Source organism: Colobus angolensis, unplaced genomic scaffold, assembly GCF_000951035.1.
Source record: "Colobus angolensis palliatus isolate OR3802 unplaced genomic scaffold, Cang.pa_1.0 Scaffold21, whole genome shotgun sequence".
In the NCBI taxonomy this organism is placed as follows: Eukaryota; Metazoa; Chordata; class Mammalia; order Primates; family Cercopithecidae; genus Colobus; species Colobus angolensis.
This window is the reverse complement of record NW_012115266.1, coordinates 2,251,204-2,268,786: the sequence shown is the minus strand read 5'-3', so window position 1 is coordinate 2,268,786 and position 17,583 is coordinate 2,251,204. Positions and strand designations below refer to the sequence as shown.

At 60.4% G+C, this 17,583-nt stretch overlaps 3 protein-coding genes across 3 annotated transcripts in view; 2 read left to right on the top strand and 1 right to left on the bottom strand.

Annotated features, from left to right (window-relative positions):
- ALDH3B1 (aldehyde dehydrogenase 3 family, member B1) overlaps positions 1-597 on the top strand; it is a 24,655-nt gene extending 24,058 nt beyond the window's left edge. The window contains exon 12 of the mRNA XM_011942335.1: positions 587-597. The gene's annotated coding sequence lies outside the window, so the exon portion shown is untranslated. The remainder of the gene's footprint in view (positions 1-586) is intronic.
- A 115-nt stretch (positions 598-712) lies between these two features.
- Positions 713-12,321, top strand: TCIRG1 (T-cell, immune regulator 1, ATPase, H+ transporting, lysosomal V0 subunit A3). The gene is made up of 20 exons (XM_011942330.1): positions 713-875; positions 2,213-2,333; positions 2,677-2,755; positions 3,557-3,777; positions 3,860-3,945; positions 4,294-4,420; positions 4,494-4,576; positions 4,755-4,848; positions 4,958-5,170; positions 5,784-5,928; positions 8,853-8,992; positions 9,067-9,224; positions 9,302-9,392; positions 10,307-10,425; positions 10,509-10,722; positions 11,089-11,214; positions 11,387-11,491; positions 11,562-11,679; positions 11,915-12,092; positions 12,169-12,321. The coding sequence occupies exons 2-20, from the start codon at positions 2,217-2,219 to the stop codon at positions 12,245-12,247; spliced, it is 2,493 nt and encodes an 830-aa protein (XP_011797720.1). The 5' UTR covers positions 713-875; positions 2,213-2,216; the 3' UTR covers positions 12,248-12,321.
- Positions 12,322-14,284: 1,963 nt separating this feature from the next.
- Positions 14,285-17,583, bottom strand: part of CHKA (choline kinase alpha) — a 76,318-nt gene continuing 73,019 nt past the window's right edge. The window contains exon 14 of the mRNA XM_011942754.1: positions 14,285-15,500. Coding sequence (XP_011798144.1) covers positions 15,441-15,500 — 60 coding nt within the window. The 3' untranslated portion in view covers positions 14,285-15,440. The remainder of the gene's footprint in view (positions 15,501-17,583) is intronic.

The following is a 17,583-nucleotide window of genomic DNA, read 5'->3' as shown; positions in this document are numbered from 1 at the left end:
CGGAGCCGCGGCGCGCAGCCCACCCGGGTGAGTGCCCCCGCTGGGGTCTGCGGAGCCCCAGCTCTGCCTGCCTACCCTCTTCCCCCTGCCCCGGGGAGGGGATCTCGGCGCCCCACCCAGTTGGCTCCGCAAATGAAGCTCAGCCTCCCACCCCGCCAGGTGTCAGGCCTTGCGGGGGGCCACGGAGGGTCGCCAAGGGAGGAGGAGAAGGGTGGGGTGTTGGCCAACAGAGCCCAGCGTTCCTGGGCCTGGTGTGCGCGGAGCTTTCCCCACTGCATTCTTCCTGGGAGGGAGGGACCCATTCTACGGAAGGAGAAACTGAGGCCGCTCAGCTAGGAAGTGTCAGAGCTGGAGACCAGCTGGGTCTTTTGACTCCAGAGCCGACCCCATTTGGAATGGAGGGGCCGCCAGACCCTCTCCTACTGCCTTCCCATCATCCGTAGGGGAGGGCAGGGGTGCAGAGAGACCTGGTGGGTTCCTGGAGGAGCCTTATGAGGGGCCAGGAAAGGGGCACAGGGTGAAGAGTGGGCTGGAGCCTAGACCCCAGGGCCGCAGGATGGAGGCGTATTCATTTACACCATAAAAGTGGCTGGGTGACCCCTGGCTAGAGTGGGGACCAAGGGGGACCGCGGTAGGGGGTGAGCCAGTGGAGCCTCACATGCCAGGTGCGGAGGTTGATCACGTCCCCACACCCCTCCCCCTGCCCATTATAGGTTGTTCCCCCACCCCCTGGGAAGTGCTGGAAGGAGCCGAGCATTGGCATAGTGGCTGTGGGAGCCCTGATGGCCCTGAGCCCGGGGTGCCCCCTCCCTGGATCCCCAGAGCTGACTCCCCACGCTCCCTTATTTGGCCAGCACAGCCCCAGAGGGAGCCAGGTCAGACCGCAGCCCTCTTCCGAGCTCACCCTTTGTGCTGGGCACGTAACGTTGGACTTTACCTCTCCAAGTGTCAGTGGAGTCCTATATAAAACAAACGTCCAGCGCCCCCTCCCCCAGGATTTCTCCCCTCAGGATTAGTGTGAGGTCTTGTGGATGAAGGGATTCAGTCCGGGCTCTGGTTATTTTTGTCACCTCCCTAGATCCTGTCTCTGTCAGAGGTGCCACGTCCCATTCACCCAAAGAGGAAGTAGAGGCCCAGAGAGGGTGAGAGACTTGCCCAAGGTCACACAGCCAATCTCAGCCTGGGCCCCAAGTCCCTCTGCCTTGTGGTCGGGCCTGGTCCTTAGGGATGGAACCCAGCCCCCCGCTGCCCCCTACCCGGCCCGCTTGCAGCCTTGGGCCGTTCACTCAGTGTTCCCTCATTCCCTCTTTCTCTCCTTTCCCAGGCTGGGGCTGGGGCTGCGTTTCCGTAATTAGAGTTAAGTAAACCAGACCCAGGGGAGGAAGTGACTGGCTGGGCAGGCCCTGGCCAGCCCAGCAGCAGGCGGGGCCCTGACCAGGCCTGTCCCCTCCCCCTAATTTTTGAGCTGAGGAACTGAGTCCCACAGAGGGGCGCTGGGCCCAGAGAGCAGTGGCTTTGGAGCTGGAGGGGCCCCAGCATCCACAGGGCCCGGGCGGGTTGGAGGTGGCCTGGCACCCGCCCTCAGCCTGCATCGGCCTTGAGCAAGGCCCCGGGCCCTTCCCCGCCATTCTAGTTTCACTTTTGTTGGTTTCAACACCTGGTAGGCTGCGGCTGCTGCCAGGCGGCCTGGGCCTCAGGGGACGGCCCCCTCCCAGCAGCAGTGCTCCCTGGCCAGTCCCAGGGTACCCAGTGGAGATGCCCACCCCTGCCGCTCAGCACATGCAGCCCCACAGGGAGCAGGGAGGGCTCCAGCCACCCCCGGGGCAGCCCTGGGCCTAAGTGCCTGGGCCAGTGGGGTCCTGTCTAGGGTGAGGGCAGCCTGAGACGGGGAGGCCAGAGTGAAGGTGGGGGTGGAGCTGGTGTCATTGGGAGATGCTGGAGGTAGGGGCGGGGGTCCCTGTGGGCAGAGCAAGCCAGGAGAGAGCTTGAGGTCGGCCCTAGAGTGGGCTTTGGGGTCTCCCAGTCCCACTGCTTACTTCCTGCGTGACCTCAGCACCGCACCAAGCCTGCCCAGGCCTCAGTTTCCACCTCTGTCAGATGGGGGTGGTAGCAGCAGCTTCCAGGATTCAGTGAGTGAAGGTGCGCAGATGCCCGTGGTTGGGAACTGTCTGTGGTCCGCCCCTGACTGGCCCCCATCCGTGTCCACCCACAGGACCATGGGCTCCATGTTCCGGAGCGAGGAGGTGGCCCTGGTCCAGCTCTTTCTGCCCACAGCTGCTGCCTACACCTGCGTGAGTCGGCTGGGCGAGCTGGGCCTCGTGGAGTTCAGAGACGTGAGTTGGGTGGGCAGGCGTGGGAAGGGGGCTACTGCCGAGGTTAGCCTGAAGGCCGGTGCAGGATGGGGACTGCCCCCCCATAGGGCCCTGGCCCTGTTTGAACCCCAGCGGCCCCTGCCATGGGCGCTGCTCATGGGAAGCCCGTGACTGAGGCCCCTGAGCGGGCTCCTCCCCATGCCCTCCCAGGGTGTGGGGTCTGGTCTGTGCTCTGATCGGCCTCTTGTGGCTCCCAGGGCGCTCAGCACCTTTCTGGAGGAGGCAGCTGAGGCCTGAGGCTCTAGGCTGAGAAGCTCCCTGACCCCCTTCCTGAGACACTGACCCCTCTGTGTGGCACCCACAGCTCAACGCCTCGGTGAGCGCCTTCCAGAGACGCTTTGTGGTTGATGTTCGGCGCTGCGAGGAGCTGGAGAAGACCTTCAGTGAGTTGGTCCCAGGCATACATTCCAGGCAGGCTTCCTGGAGGAGGCATGGGCCAAGTTTGATCTGAAAGGAAGAGTCTGGGTTTGCCAGGTGGAAGGCAGAGAAAGGAGGTACAGGGCAGGGCCCTGCATGGCCAAGACAGAGCAGCTGAGATCTGTGAAGTGTGCTTGGGCAGGTGGCTGCCTTGTGTGGGCTGAGCAGAGGGCCTAGGGCAGGGCTGGCTGGGGAGGCCTTGAATGCAGCGTAAGAGCCCAGGACTTCGATCTGTGGGCACCGGGGAGCCACAGGGATTTCTAAGCAGGGAAGAGGCACAGACAGAGCTTTCTCCTCTGCAGCTGGGCTGGGGTGGGTGGACCCAGGACCTAGGGTCGGGTGCCCCCAAGGAGCATGCAAAAGGGACCCCTGCCCTGGGCAGCCGCTCTCAGGAAGAGCTTGAGGAGCACCAAGGCAGGGGCATGGAGCAGGCTGGGTTTTGTGTTTGCTGTTGCAGTTTATAGCTTTTCAACAATCAGGCAGACACAGGACTCACGCCAGCTCCAGTCCCAAGCGCTGCAGCGTGAGGGCCAGCCTGTGGGGAGACCTCAGGCCCTCTGCCTAGCAGGGGGGAGGGAGAGCAAGCCCAGACCTGAGCTCAGAGGAAGGGGAGCACAGCTTCTGGATGGAGATTTGGCCAGGATTTTCCGGCCCCCTCCGCCTGGTGAATCTAGCAGCTGGTGGCCGATGGAGTTTGGGGCAGCAGGTGGGGTCCTCAGCTGTGGAACAACCTCGACTGCACCCCACTCTTGTTCCTCTGTGCCCAGCCTTCCTGCAGGAGGAGGTGCGGCGGGCTGGGCTGGTCCTGCCCCCGCCTGAGGGGAGGCTGCCGGCACCCCCACCCCGGGACCTGCTGCGCATCCAGGAGGAGACAGAGCGCCTGGCCCAGGAGTTGCGGGATGTGCGGGGCAACCAGCAGGCCCTGCGGGCCCAGCTGCACCAGCTGCAGCTCCACGCCGCCGTGCTGGGCCAGGGCCATGGACCCCAGGTCAGCTCCAGCCCAGGCAGGAGACTGGGAGGCTGGGGAGGGGCTGTCCGGCCCAGGGCTCATGGTGCTTCTGGGCTCCTAGCTGGCAGCCGCCCACACAGATGGGACCTCAGAGAGGATGCCCCTGCTACAGGCTCCCGGGGGGCCGCACCAGGACCTGAGGGTCAAGTGAGTGAGGGTGGACCTCTTGTCCTTTCTGGCCAACCCAGAACCCCTGGCCAGTTGCTGGGCTGGGCCAGGCTGAGCTCCGACTCCTTGTCCAGTGCTCGCCCCTCTGTTCCTGCTCTCAGGCTGCCCCTCCTTCAGGCCCGGAACTTCCCACAGTCCCAAGCCCTGGCCCTGGGGGGGTCCTCCTCTTCCGGCCCTGCCCGGGAGGCCTCCTGCCTTCCACTGTGGGCAGGGCCAGTGGGCCCAATTGCCCGATTACCCATGCTGGTCAGGGTTCTGCCCGGAGGGCCTGGTGGGGGAGGCAGGGCGGGAGGTTGGAGCAGCCCTGCCCAGCCCCGTGGCCGCCAGCTTTGTGGCAGGTGCCGTGGAGCCCCACAAGGCCCCTGCCCTAGAGCGCCTGCTCTGGAGGGCCTGCCGCGGCTTCCTCATCGCCAGCTTCAGGGAGCTGGAGCAGCCGCTGGAGCACCCCGTGACGGTGAGCAGCTGGCCCTGGGCTGGGGGGTCCTGGGCAGAGCGAGACTCCAGAATCAACTGGGCCTGCTCCGCAGGGCGAGCCAGCCACGTGGATGACCTTCCTCATCTCCTACTGGGGCGAGCAGATTGGACAGAAGATCCGCAAGATCACGGACTGGTGAGTCACTGGGAACACCCGCCCCACCGCCCCGCTCTGCAGGCCCCTGCTGTCACCTCCCAGCCCGCCCTGTCACGACTCCTCCCCATGAACTCCCTTCAGACTCAGAGTCTCGTAGCCGGGACCCTCAGGCCCCTCAGGCCCCTCAGGCCCCTCACGCAGCACAACCTCCCTCCAGCTTCCACTGCCACGTCTTCCCGTTTCTGGAGCAGGAGGAGGCCCGCCGCGGAGCCCTGCGGCAGCTGCAGCAGCAGAGCCAGGAGCTGCAGGAGGTGGGTGCCCTGGCCTGGCCTCCCAGAGGTGGGTGCAGGAGGTGGGTGCTCCCAGCCCAGCCACCCCACCTGCCCGCCCAGCCCCCGCTGACTGCCCACTCTGGTGCAGGTCCTGGGGGAGACAGAGCGGTTCCTGAGCCAGGTGCTAGGCCGGGTGCTGCAGCTGCTACCACCGGGGCAGGTGCAGGTCCACAAGATGAAGGCTGTGTACCTGGCCCTGAACCAGTGCAGTGTGAGCACTACGCACAAGTGCCTCATTGCCGAGGCCTGGTGCTCTGTGAGAGACCTGCCTGCCCTGCAGGAGGCCCTTCGGGACAGCTCGGTGAGCACGAAGCCTGAGACCTCACCCCCTCCCCACCCGCCCCTCCTACCAGGCCTGGGCATTTCTGCCTTACTTCCAGCCCCCGGCTCCCTGCACCTGGGCTTTGCCCAGGGGCTCCTTCTCCTCCCAGCCTCCTCCACGGCATACCTCTTCCAGGGAGTCTGCCCTGCTGGCCCTGGCCCAGCAAGCCCTACCCTGACTTTCCTGAGCCCTGGAGGCTGACGGGGTAGTTTTAGTCAGAAGCCTCATTCCAATTCAGGCCCTCCTGTGACCTTAGGCCTGCTGATGGTCTGTGGAACCGGCGTGATGCCCCTGCCCCCGGGGGTCGCCCGCTGCGCACAGCAGGTGCTTGCGAGTGAGGCTGGGCTCCTTCTCCTGGGCCGTCCCCAGGAGGCAGCGCGCTTACCTTTCGCAAGCAATTGCCAGTCCATGTGGTGCCTTTGGGCTCCCACCAGGGCATAGCAGGGCTCATCATCTCACTTCAGAGAGAGGGGAAGGGGCTGCTCAGTGAGCCCCCACCGGGCTCTGCATCTCCAGCTGGGCCTGGCTGGGGCTCCTAGGGTCCCTGAAGGCCCCTGCCACCGGTCTGGTCTGTCTCTGTCCTGGCGTCCAGACGGAGGAGGGAGTGAGCGCCGTGGCTCACCGCATCCCCTGCCGGGACATGCCCCCCACGCTCATCCGCACCAACCGCTTCACAGCCAGCTTCCAGGGCATCGTGGACGCCTACGGCGTGGGCCGCTACCAGGAGGTCAACCCTGGTGAGAGCCACGGCGCCCTTACCCGTGTCCCGGGAGGCTCAGCTGCCCCACTGGATGGGTGTGAGCCTGAGGGGAGGTATCTCCATCCTGGGCCCGGCCTGCCTTCCTGGGGTGCGGAGCACACATCCCGTCACTCTCGAGAGGCTGTTGGGCTCTGCAGCCAGTGTGAGGCTTTGTGTCGGCTCCCAGCCAACTCCCCCTTGTTGAGTTTACAAGGGAGCCGCATGGGCTTGTGCAAAGAACAGAGGCTGTGCGGTGGACACGGCCAGGTTGGAAGCCCATCTCGCCTACTTTGATATGTTTCTTAGCTTCTCTGAGCCTCAGCTGCCTCACCTGCAAAATGGAAATAGCGCAAACCTCAGAGGAATGTCAGGAAGCTTAGTGACCATTGGAGACTGCAAGCCAGAGCCGGGTCAGCCTGTGATGTGCTTGGTTTGGTCACGCGGTTTTGTTTGTTTGTTTTTTTGTTTGTTTGTTTTTTGAGATGGAGTCTCGTTCTGTTGCCCAGGCTGGAGTGCAGTGGTGTGATCTCGGCTCACTGCAACCTCTGCCTCCCAGGTTCAAGCCATTCTCCTGCCTCAGCCTCCCGAGTAGCTGGGACTACAGGTGCCCATCGCCACGTCCAACTAATTTTTGTTCTTTTAGTGGAGATGGGGTTTCGCCATGTTGACCAGACTGTCTCGAACTCCTGACCTCAAGTGATCCGCCCACCTCAGCCTCCCAAAGTGCTGGGATTACAGGCGTGAGCCACCACTCCTGGCTACACAGTGTTTTTTGGTTTTTTGTTTTGTTTTTTTTCCCGAGATGGAGTCTCGCTCTGTTGCCCCGGCTGGGGTTCGGTGGCATGGTCTTGGTTCACTGCAATCTCCGTCTCCCAGGTTCCAGTGATTCACCTGCCTCAGCCTCCAGAGTAGTTGGGCAGGCATGTGCCACCACGCCCGGCTAATTTTTGTATTTTTGGTAGAGACGGGCTTTCACCATGTTGACCAGGCTGGTCACAAACTCCTGACCTCGTGATCCGCCCACCTCAGCCTCCCAAAGTGCTGGGATTACAGGTGTGAGCCACCGCGCCTGGCCCTACACAGTGTTTTTATAAAAGTTTGCATTAATGCAGTCTTAGGTCAAGCTGTCCCTGAGACGGACATTCTGGAGTAAGCGGTAGGTTAAGGGAGGTGCTCCCAGTAGAAACCAGTAAGGGATGAGGGCAGGGGTTGGGGGAGCTCTAGTGCTTTCCCTCCACATCCTCCTCCTCCCCATTGGGAGTCCTGAGGCCTGCAGTGCCTGCTCTGTCGTCCAGCTGTGTCCTCCCCTCAGGACGCCACTCCCCAACACAGTGGGCCAGCTGCAGTGTGACTGGTGCTGTCAGATGAGTGGAGGGGCCCAGTATCCCCCAGTGCCACCGAGTGGGGGCCCGGCCCATAGCATGGGTGTGACGTAGTGGAGCCCCTATTGGGAGGGGATTTGGACACAGGCCAGGGAGGGGCCCTGCCTCACCCAGTGGGCAAGAGTCAGGGTGCTTGGGCCGCCATGGTGTACAGGCAGGGCGTGAGTCTGAGGCTCTGTGAACCAAGACCAGGGCTGTGTGGTCCTGGGAGGCTTGCTGCTCCTGCAGGGTCGGGGTCCTGGGGCTGGATCTGGGCCCCACTCGGATTCCCCTGCACATGGACAGAGGCTGGTCAGCTACAGCATCGCCCGGAGGCCCATGGCGGATAGAATGCTGCCAGCTCAAAGCACCAGCCTTTGGGGCAACATGTTAGCCAGGGAAGCTGTAACAAAGTGTCACAGGCTGGTGGCTTAAGGGGCAGACACGGTCCCACAGTCCTGGAGGCTAGAAGTCCAAGACCAAGGTGTCCGCAGGGGCCGGGTGCACTGGCTCATGCCTGTAATCTCAGCACTTTGGGAGGCTGTGGTGGAAGGAGGATCGCTGGAGTCCTGGAGTCCAGGAGTTTGAGACCAGTCTGGGCAACATAGCGAGACCTTGTATCTTAAAAAAATAAAAGATAATGAGGTGTTGTCGGCAGGAGTGGCTCCTTCTGCGGCTGTCCGGGAGGATCCCTTCCTGGCCTCTCTCCTGGGCTTGGAGCGGCCGTCCTCATCTTCACGTGCTGTTCTCCTTCCGTGTGGGTCCAGATGTTCCTTTTCGTAAGGACACTGGGTACACTGGATTAGGGCTCACTGTAATGGCCTCATCTTAACCCAGTGACCTCTGTAAGGACCCTGTCTCCAAAGAAGGTCGCATCCAGAGTTCCTGGGGGTTGGTACTCCAGTGTACCTTTTTTGGGGTTACAATACAGCCTCTGATAGGGTGTGCATGTTGGGGTCCTCCTGCCTCCCATGAGGACTTGTTCCTGTTTTACTGATGGGAAGTCGAGATTTCAGAGCTGGAGCGACCAGCTTGGCCTCCTGGAACTTGCCATGTGCCAGCTGGGGCCACCTGTGGCTCCCTGTCCTCTCTGGCTTCTGTGTGGGGCTCTGGGGACAGCAACAGCTGAAGCTGCTAACTTCCTGTGGCTCCAGCAGCTGGCCGGTGCTGCCTGCGGAGACCTTATGAAATGGCCTGGTACGAGCTTGGCTCACTGCAACCTCCGCCTCCTGGGTTCAAATGATTCTCCTGCCTCAACCTCCTGAGTAGCTGGGATTATGGGCACCTGCCACCATGCCCAGCTAATTTTTCTGTTTTTAGTAGAGACAGGGTTTCACCATGTTGGCCAGGCTGGTCTCGAACTCCTGACCTCAGGTGATCCTCCCCCCCCGTCTCGGCCTCCCAGAGTACTAGGATTATAGGCATGAGCCACCGTGCCCGGCTGCTAAGTGGTGGGTTCTTGACTGCAAGGCAGCAGGGTCTCTGTGGCATCTTGGGCCGGGAGACAGATGCTGGTGTGTTTGGGAGTTCCCAGCTCACCCAGCACGCCCTCTGCCCACAGCTCCCTATACCATCATCACCTTCCCCTTCCTGTTTGCTGTGATGTTTGGGGATGTGGGCCACGGGCTGCTCATGTTCCTCTTCGCCCTGGCCATGGTGCTTGCGGAGAACCGGCCGGCAGTGAAGGCCGCACAGAATGAGGTGAGGGGCCGGGCTGGGGTCCTGATGAGGGTAGTGGGGCCAGGCAGCACCTCACCACACTGCTGCCCCCGCAGATCTGGCAGACTTTCTTCAGGGGCCGCTACCTGCTCCTGCTCATGGGCCTGTTCTCCATCTACACCGGCTTCATCTACAACGAGTGCTTCAGTCGCGCCACCAGCATCTTCCCCTCGGGCTGGAGTGTGGCCGCCATGGCCAACCAGTCTGGCTGGAGGTAAGGCCCGGGCCCCAGCCTGGCCGGGGGCCCTGCAGCCCCCACAGCCCTGACCGCCCTGCCCTCCGTTGCCACAGTGATGCATTCCTGGCCCAGCACGCGATGCTTACCCTGGATCCCAACGTCACCGGTGTCTTCCTGGGACCTTACCCCTTTGGCATCGACCCTGTGAGTCCTGAGGTGGGGTGTCCGTGGGTGGTGAAGGCAGCTGGGAGTGGGGGTGGGGCTCCCCTGGGTTCAGCCCTCCTGCAGTGCTGTCGCGGAGCACTTCTGTGTGTCAGGCCCTTCCCTCAGCTCAAGAGGCAGACAAGGCTCCTGCCCTGCAGAGCCTGCATCACAGTCCCCTGAGTGTGCGGAGGCAAAGCGAGACCGGACAGGAACCAGTCTCCTGAGTGTGCGGAGGCAAACCGAGACCGGACAGGAACCAGTCTGCAGCTTGCACTGTGCTAAGCACTGTTCCTAACCGTCTGTGGAAGTGATTTTCTTTTTTTTTTTTGCTTTCCTTTTTTTTTTGGATATGGAGTTTCATTCTGTCACCCAGGCTGGAGTGCAGTGGTGCGATCTCAGCTCACTGCAACCTCCATCTCCCGGGTTCAAGCTATTCCCCTGCCTCAGCCTCCTGAGTAGCTGGGATACAGGCACCTGCCACCATGCCCGGCTAATTTCTGTATTTTTAGTAGAGACAGGGTTTCACCGTGTTGGCCAGGCTGGTCTCGAACTCCTGACCTCATGTGATCCACCTGCTTCAGCCTTTCAAAGTGCTGGGATTACAGGCGTGAGCCACCGTGCCCGGCCTGATTTTCTGTTTGAACCTCATAACAACCCTGTGGGCCGCAAGTTAACTGTGTCCTCACCTGAAGAAGAGACTGAAGCACAGAGGCCATGCCCGAGGTCACCCTGGCTGGAGCCGTGGCAGCTGGCCCGTCTGTGCTCTGTTGTCCCTCGGTGGGTGGGTGATGGATGAGGCTGCAGGCTCCGAGGGGGAAAACAGGGTGATGAGAGAGAGGGACTCGGGTCGGGGACTTCCTGGCAGTGCTGGCCAGGGAGCCCCTGAGTCCAGCCCGCCCCTGCTGCCACCCTAGGTCTGGAGCCTGGCTGCCAACCACCTGAGCTTCCTCAACTCCTTCAAGATGAAGATGTCCGTCATCCTGGGGGTCGTGCACATGGCCTTCGGGGTGGTCCTTGGAGTCTTCAACCACGTGTGAGGGCCAAAGCTGCCCAGGGGACGGGAGGCTGGCAGGCCAGAGTGGGCCCCAGTGACCACGCCTCCCTCCTACCTGCCAGGCACTTTGGCCAGAAGCACCGGCTGCTGCTGGAGACGCTGCCGGAGCTCACCTTCCTGCTGGGGCTCTTCGGTTACCTCGTCTTCCTGGTCATCTACAAGTGGCTGTGTGTCTCGGCTGCCAGCGCCGCCTTGGCCCCCAGCATCCTCATCCACTTCATCAACATGTTCCTCTTCTCCCACAGCCCCACCAACCGGCCGCTCTACCCCCGGCAGGTGTGCTGTGGCTGGGGGGGCTCAGCTCACACAGCCTCATGGGGATCCCACGGTCACTCGGCCACTGGGAGCTGCAGGATCCTCGTCCAAGAAACGAGGATGCAGGCCCCGGGCTGTGCAGACAGGGCTGTTAGAGGTGATGGTCTGCATCTTTAGCAGGTGGCACAAGTGGCGCTGGGAACCTGGGGTCCCTTCCCTCAGGAGTCCTTATGGAGCCAAATCCTCACTCAGTGAGGGCGTGTGTCCCCCGGGGCCCTGAAGGGAGGAGCGGCCACACACTCTCTGGGCCCTGCGACTGCTGTGATCCAAGTTCCTGTGCAGGTGTGCACAGCAGGGGCACCCTGACTCTCGCCCTCTGCCTGGCAGGAGGTGGTCCAGGCCACGCTGGTGGTCCTGGCCTTGGCCATGGTGCCCGTCCTGCTGCTAGGCACACCCCTGCACCTGCTGCGCCGCCACCGCCCCCACCTGCGGAGGAGGGCCGCTGGCCGACAGGTGGGACGGGGCCTAAGGTGTAGGGGGCTGCTTGGGAGGAGAGGCCACTGTCCAGTGTGCACCCGACTCCCCACTTCCTCACAGGCTCCTCAGTGGCCAGGAGCAGGCCTGGTGGGTGGCGGGGGCCCTCCTGAGGCTGGAGCGCTGCCAACACTGCCTGCTCGTCGCCCAGGAGGAAGACAAGGCTGGGTTGCTGGACCTGCCTGATGCATCTGTGAATGGCTGGAGCTCCGATGAGGAAAAGGCAGGGGGCCTGGATGATGAAGAGGAGGCTGAGGTGGGTGCGGTGCCTTCCTGGGGGTGGGACGGGTGAGGCCCCGCTGGCCCTCACTGCACCCACCCTGCAGCTCGTCCCCTCCGAGGTGCTCATGCACCAGGCCATCCACACCATCGAGTTCTGCCTGGGCTGCGTCTCCAATACCGCATCTTACCTGCGCCTGTGGGCCCTGAGCCTGGCCCACGCCCGTGAGTGACCCGGTCCCCGATGGCCAGCCCCGGCTCCTGGCTTCTCACTTACGGCTGCTGGCTGGGCAGATTTCGTCTCTCTGGGCCTCAGTTTCCCCTCTGTAAAGTGGGACTGTCCAAGGAGGTCCCTCGCTGGCTCCCCGTGCAGGGAGGGCTTCAGGCTGCGGCAGGTAGATCGGGGGCTGGCAGGCCCCCACTTGCCATTGGCCCCCACTGTCTCCTCCTTTGCTCGCAGAGCTGTCCGAGGTTCTGTGGGCCATGGTGATGAGCATTGGCCTGGGCCTGAGCCGGGAGGTTGGCGTGGCGGCTGTGGTGCTGGTCCCCATCTTTGCCGCCTTTGCCGTGATGACCGTGGCCATCCTGCTGGTGATGGAGGGGCTCTCGGCCTTCCTGCACGCCCTGCGGCTGCACTGGTGAGCAACCACCCCGTGGCCTGGGCTGCTCGAGGCGGGAGTTCCCCTCACCAACCCCTCCTCTTCTCACCCCCAGGGTGGAATTCCAGAATAAGTTCTACTCCGGCACAGGCTACAAGCTGAGTCCCTTCACCTTCGCTGCCACAGATGACTAGGGCCCACTGCAGGTCCTGCCAGACCTCCGTCCTGACCTCTGAGGCAGGAGAGGAATAAAGAGGGTCCGCCCTGGGGAGTGATGTCTCGTCTCTCTTCCCTCCTTTCTAGCTGAGGCAGGTGGCGGGGTAGAAGGCATGCTGTAGGATCTGGGACCTCAAAAAGTCGAGGCCAGGACCTGCAGATCTGCAATGTCAGACTCTTGGGGTGAAAAGGGGCAGAGAAGGGCCAAGGAGGGATGTTTCCAGCACAATCTAACTTGGAGTGAGCAAATGTCTTCCCAGGCCGGGTTAGGGGAGTGAGCTCCCCATCCTTGGAGGTGTGCAACTGGCTGTGAGCGGGTGTTTGGGTTACTCTCGGTTGGGAGTGGTGCCAATATTCATGCCCTGGTGCCGGGCCTCAGGGGGCTGGAAGTACAGAGCAGTCTGGGGCACCTGAGTACCGGTCAGTGCTCCATGCAGGGCTGTGGTATCACACGCCCAAGGCCACATGCCTGCCAGGAAGGGCAGAGGCTGTCCCGAGCAGCAGACATTACCCAGGGCCCCGGGGGTCAGAACCGGGGCTGAGCCTGACTCCAAGCCCAGCCTCCCCTCACCTGAGGCTACAGTCTTCCTGACCCTCCCAGGTGGTCTTTCCTGCGTTGCTGGCAGGATGGGGGTGGCTTTCTGCAGTTTCCTCTGGCCTGGGTCCCACTCCTGCTGGGAGGCAGAGCCAGTGCTTCCCAGAAGCCAACAAGCTGCGAAGTGGTTCTTCCCACAGCTGTGGCCGTGGCCAGCTGCTGGGAGGAGCCTGTCCATTGGCTCCTGGACTGCCTTGCTCAGGACCTCTGGATGCCAGGGGTGGTATCAGGGCCTCTGAGGTAATTCTACATGCCGAGCAGACTCAGCTTAGAGAAACGGTGTCACGGTGCTGGGGTAGGAACAGAGGAGGCTAAATGAAGGACTCCGGAGAGCTGCAGGTGGATCTGGACCAAATCCAGAACCCAACGCCTTACTCCCTCCTGGGGAAGGAGCTGGGCAGAGACTTGGGGCAGGCAGTGAGGTGGGGATAGGTGAGCAGCACTCCTGGCGACTGGCCCGTGTGATTTAGGAGAGGTGTGGTATGGGATCCCAGGGAGATGACCAGTCAGCCCTACCCTGGCTTTGACATGGGGGTACCTGGCAGTGGTGGCTAGAGAAGTCAGTTTGCCACGAGAATGGCACATAAAAAGGCACTGGGGTGGGCACCTCTGGGGTATGAGGTCACTGGGAGACACAGGGATGGGGTGGTCACCTGCGTAGAGGACTCGGCAGTGAACAGCACAGGCCCGAGCCCATCCCTGTCCACGGGAGCTTACGGCCTGACGCAGAGACTACCGGGGCTCCAGGAAAGTTAAGGTGCATGCAGAGAAACGATGGGCCAGGGCCGGGCCCAGGGTGGTTTAGGGAATGCCAGTGTCTTGGGTAGAATAGCAAGGCCTGAGATTGTAACTGAGCTGACAGCGGGGCAAAGTGAAGGAGCCCAGTATTGGAAGATCAGCTCCAAATGTATCTCTGCAAGGAGACTGCAAGCGAGCTCGTGTGTGAAGGACCAGGCAGAGGCGAGGGCTAAGTGAGGCCAGCAGTGGCCTGGGCACAGGAAGATGGTGAGTGAGAAGCCACCACAGCTCCTATGCAGGAGTGCAACACCATTGCTGGTTAATTCAGTTTGGCTTCACCTGTTTAAAACTGTAACTCTCTAGAAGGGTGAAAAGTGAAAGCCTCCCTCCTGCCCCTGCCCAGCCGCTCAGTGTCCCCAGGCACCAGCGCTGCTCCCAGTCTCCAACGTCCTCCAGGGCTCTTCATTTCTGGGCTAGAAGCAGGGAAACCAGTGTGACGGGGAAGAAGAGGAGGTGGAGGACGGCCGATGGGGTCACACGCTGCTGGGATGCCAGCTGAGAGCAGTGGGGCACTGCTGAGCTGAGGGACTGGGTGGGTGCAGATGGAGCCCTCCATGGGCTCCTTCAGGTACCAGGAGCCCTCCCTGAGATTTAGGACACATCCAAGGGTGACAGCTTGAGGTTGGGTTTTTATTATTTTATTTGTATAGTACAATCTCTGTGGTAGCAGAAATATATGCACAAAAAACAATTCAAATAAGAGTTCAGAGTAAAAAAAAGTCAGCTAAGACTGTATCCCGTGGGACATTTCATATATATGGATTTCACAGCTACACTCAATCCACGCCGTGCACCACATAGAGGCTGCTGTCTCCCACAAGAATGATGATGTCAGGGACATCGGGAAAGGTAAGGGCCGGGAAACTGGGCCCTCAGAGAACTCAGGCCAGGGTTTCCCTCACCCTGCCCAGGGGCGGCCCAGCCCACTCAACAGGATCCCACACTTCAGGCAGAGCAGAGGGCAGGAGAGGCCCAAAGAGCTGGGTCCATCAGCTGGCTCCCCTGGGAGGGGAGCTGGGAGACAGGGAGGTCCTCACACTGCCCCGTGGCCATGCACGGCTGTCTGCACACTCCATCAGGAGGAAGGGCAGGGAGAAGTCACATGCAGTACAGTGAAATTCATCAAGATAACACACGCCCAGCAGGAGGGGAGAGCTCTGCTCCACACGCAGGCGGCCTTGGCCGCTCCGGAGCAATCCACTGCTCCAGCTTCAGCCATGGGACCAAGAGGATAGAGGAGCAGCTTCTGGGGGCCCCAGGCAGAAGCCACCTTGCAGTAGTGACTGGCGACTTCACAGTACATCTCTGCTCACTTGCCGTCCCTTGGGAGTGAGCAGCGTCTATAACACATCGCCATCTACAAAAGCCTGGTCACAGTGTTCACCAGCACATTCATGAAAAAAAAAAATTTAAATCAACATTAACCAAAGTACCTGCAAGTAACACTGCTTACTCTTGCTGTTTGCCCTTTCTGACTGGAAACCTTAGCCCCCAAATATGAAACGCCTTCTCTGGATTAAAAGGATTCAGAGATGTTGCACTATTGCACTATATTTCTGCTTCCCAATCTCGTTTCTGAGTCCTAGTGAAATCGTAAACAAGAGGTGAAATAAATGTTGCTCCATTTTAATAGTCTTTAGTATCATAAACATCTGTGTTCAGTAGTGAGCCACCCAAAGCCTCCTGCCGCAGGAGCAGTAGTCGAAGCACAGAGGGGACCCCGCTCCGCCGCCTCCCCATGCAGTCCAGTGATGAGGTGGATGGAGTCCTCCCCACAGTCACACCCCAAGCTTCCTCTTCTGGTGGAAATAGGCATCAAACCTTGCTTGGGCGTAGTCCTAGGAGAGAGCAAAGAGAAGCAAGGAATCCTGCTGGCCTGACCCCTGCCCATGTGTCCCCCAAACCCCACCCCTGGCAAGAGCTGAGGGCACGGACCCATGAGACCAACAGCACGGGACTGGCCTGTGCAGCAGGGCTGCTCCGTAGGTGCAGGCTCCTCAAGCTCCCGGCCCACCCTGCACACCTTCATTCTCAGGAGGCCTGGTTTACAGGCATGGGCCAGCCCAGCCCTGCCTCTCAGGATGGATGTCTCGTCCACACGCGCTTGGCACTGCTACCATTCATCACCTTGTTAACCTTGGGTGCTGTGGGCACTGACTGACTAACACACCTTTTAAAGCAAAAGGCCCCTGGGACATAGGCAAGTCTAGAACAGAAGGGGAGAAAAAAGAGGATGCCCATTGCCTATTTCCTGGGATCTCCTGCAGCATGATTTTTTTTTTTTTTGAGACGGAGTCTCGCTCTGTCGCCCAGGTTGGAGTGCAGTGGCCGGATCTCAGCTCACTGCAAGCTCCGCCTCCCGAGTTTACGCCATTCTCCTGCCTCAGCCTCCCGAGTAGCTGGGACTACAGGCGCCGCCACCTCGCCCGGCTAGTTTTTTGGATTTTTTAGTAGAGACGGGGTTTCACCGGGTTAGCCAGGATGGTCTCGATCTCCTGACCTCGTGATCCGCCCGTCTCGGCCTCCCAAAGTGCTGGGATTACAGGCTTGAGCCACCGCGCCCGGCCTAGCATGACTTTTAAGAAAGCCACCGAGAGGCAAGGGAGAACACCTGGCTTGGTGTTCTGTTTCTGCCCCTGTATTTTTCTGGGTCTCTTCCCTCATCTGTCCATCAGTGAGGACAACACAATCTCAAAGACCCACTCCTAATCTGTAAGTCTGCAATTCTAGAAGCCAGGAAGATTACAATAACACTTTTTTGAAAAATTGAGCTGTAATTTCTACTCTATAAGCATGAGCCCATTTTAAGTGTCCAGTTGGAGGGCTTTCACAGATGCATCCAGCCAGTTCTCCACCACTGCCGTCAGGAGGAGACCTGTGTTTCCAGCATCCCTACAAGCTCCCATGGGCCTCTTGCAGTTGGCCACAGGCAGCCACCGACTCAATTTCTGTCATTATGGATTGGACTTTTCTTTCCTAGAGTAGCACATAAATGCCACCATACAATATGCACCCTCGTGCCTGGCTTCTCACCGTGATATCTCTTGAGTGGCCCATGGCGTCATGCATTCGTGCCACCTTCCTTTGCACTGCCAAGTGTTCCCAGTACACGGATCTGGCACTGTAGTATCCACGCACCTGCTGACTGGCATTTAGGCTACTTCCAGTTTGGGACAATTACAAATGAAGCTGCAGACCAGGCGTGGTGTCTCACACCTGTAATCCCAACACTTTGGGAGGCCCAGGCAGGCAGATTACTTGAGGTCAGGAGTTCGAGACCAGCCTGGTCAATATGGAGAAACCCCTTCTACTAAAAATACAAAAATTAGCTGGTGCGGTGGCGCATGCCTGTAATCCCAGCTACTCAGGAGGCTGAGGCAGGAGAATGGCTTGAACCCAGGAGGCAGAGGTTGCAGTGAGGCAAGATTGGGCCACTGCACTCCTGCCTGGGCAACAGAGTGAGACTCTGTCTCAAAAACAAACAAACAAATGAAGTTGCTATGAGCGTTTGAGTGCAAGTCTTGGTGTGGAACCTGTTTTCATTTGTTCTGGAAAAATTCCCCAGGAGGGCTGCTGGGTGGTCTAATGCATGCATCTTCACGCCGGCTGTCGCAGACTGCATTCCCAGCAGCAGTGCACGCGCATTCCCATTACTCCATCTGCTCGCCAACATTTGGGACTGTCAGTTCTTTCAAGTTTTAGCCATCACTGTGGGTGTGTAGGGTATCGCAATGAGGCTTTGATTCTTATTTCTTTAATGACTAATTATATGACACACATGAAAAGATTCTTACTGGCCATGTGTTTCTCTTAAGTGTCCAACTCTTCCATCCATTTATAAAGCAGGTTGAGGCCGGGTGTGGTGGCTCATGCCTGTTTTCCCAGCACTTTGGGAGCCCAAGGTGGGCAGATCACCGGAGG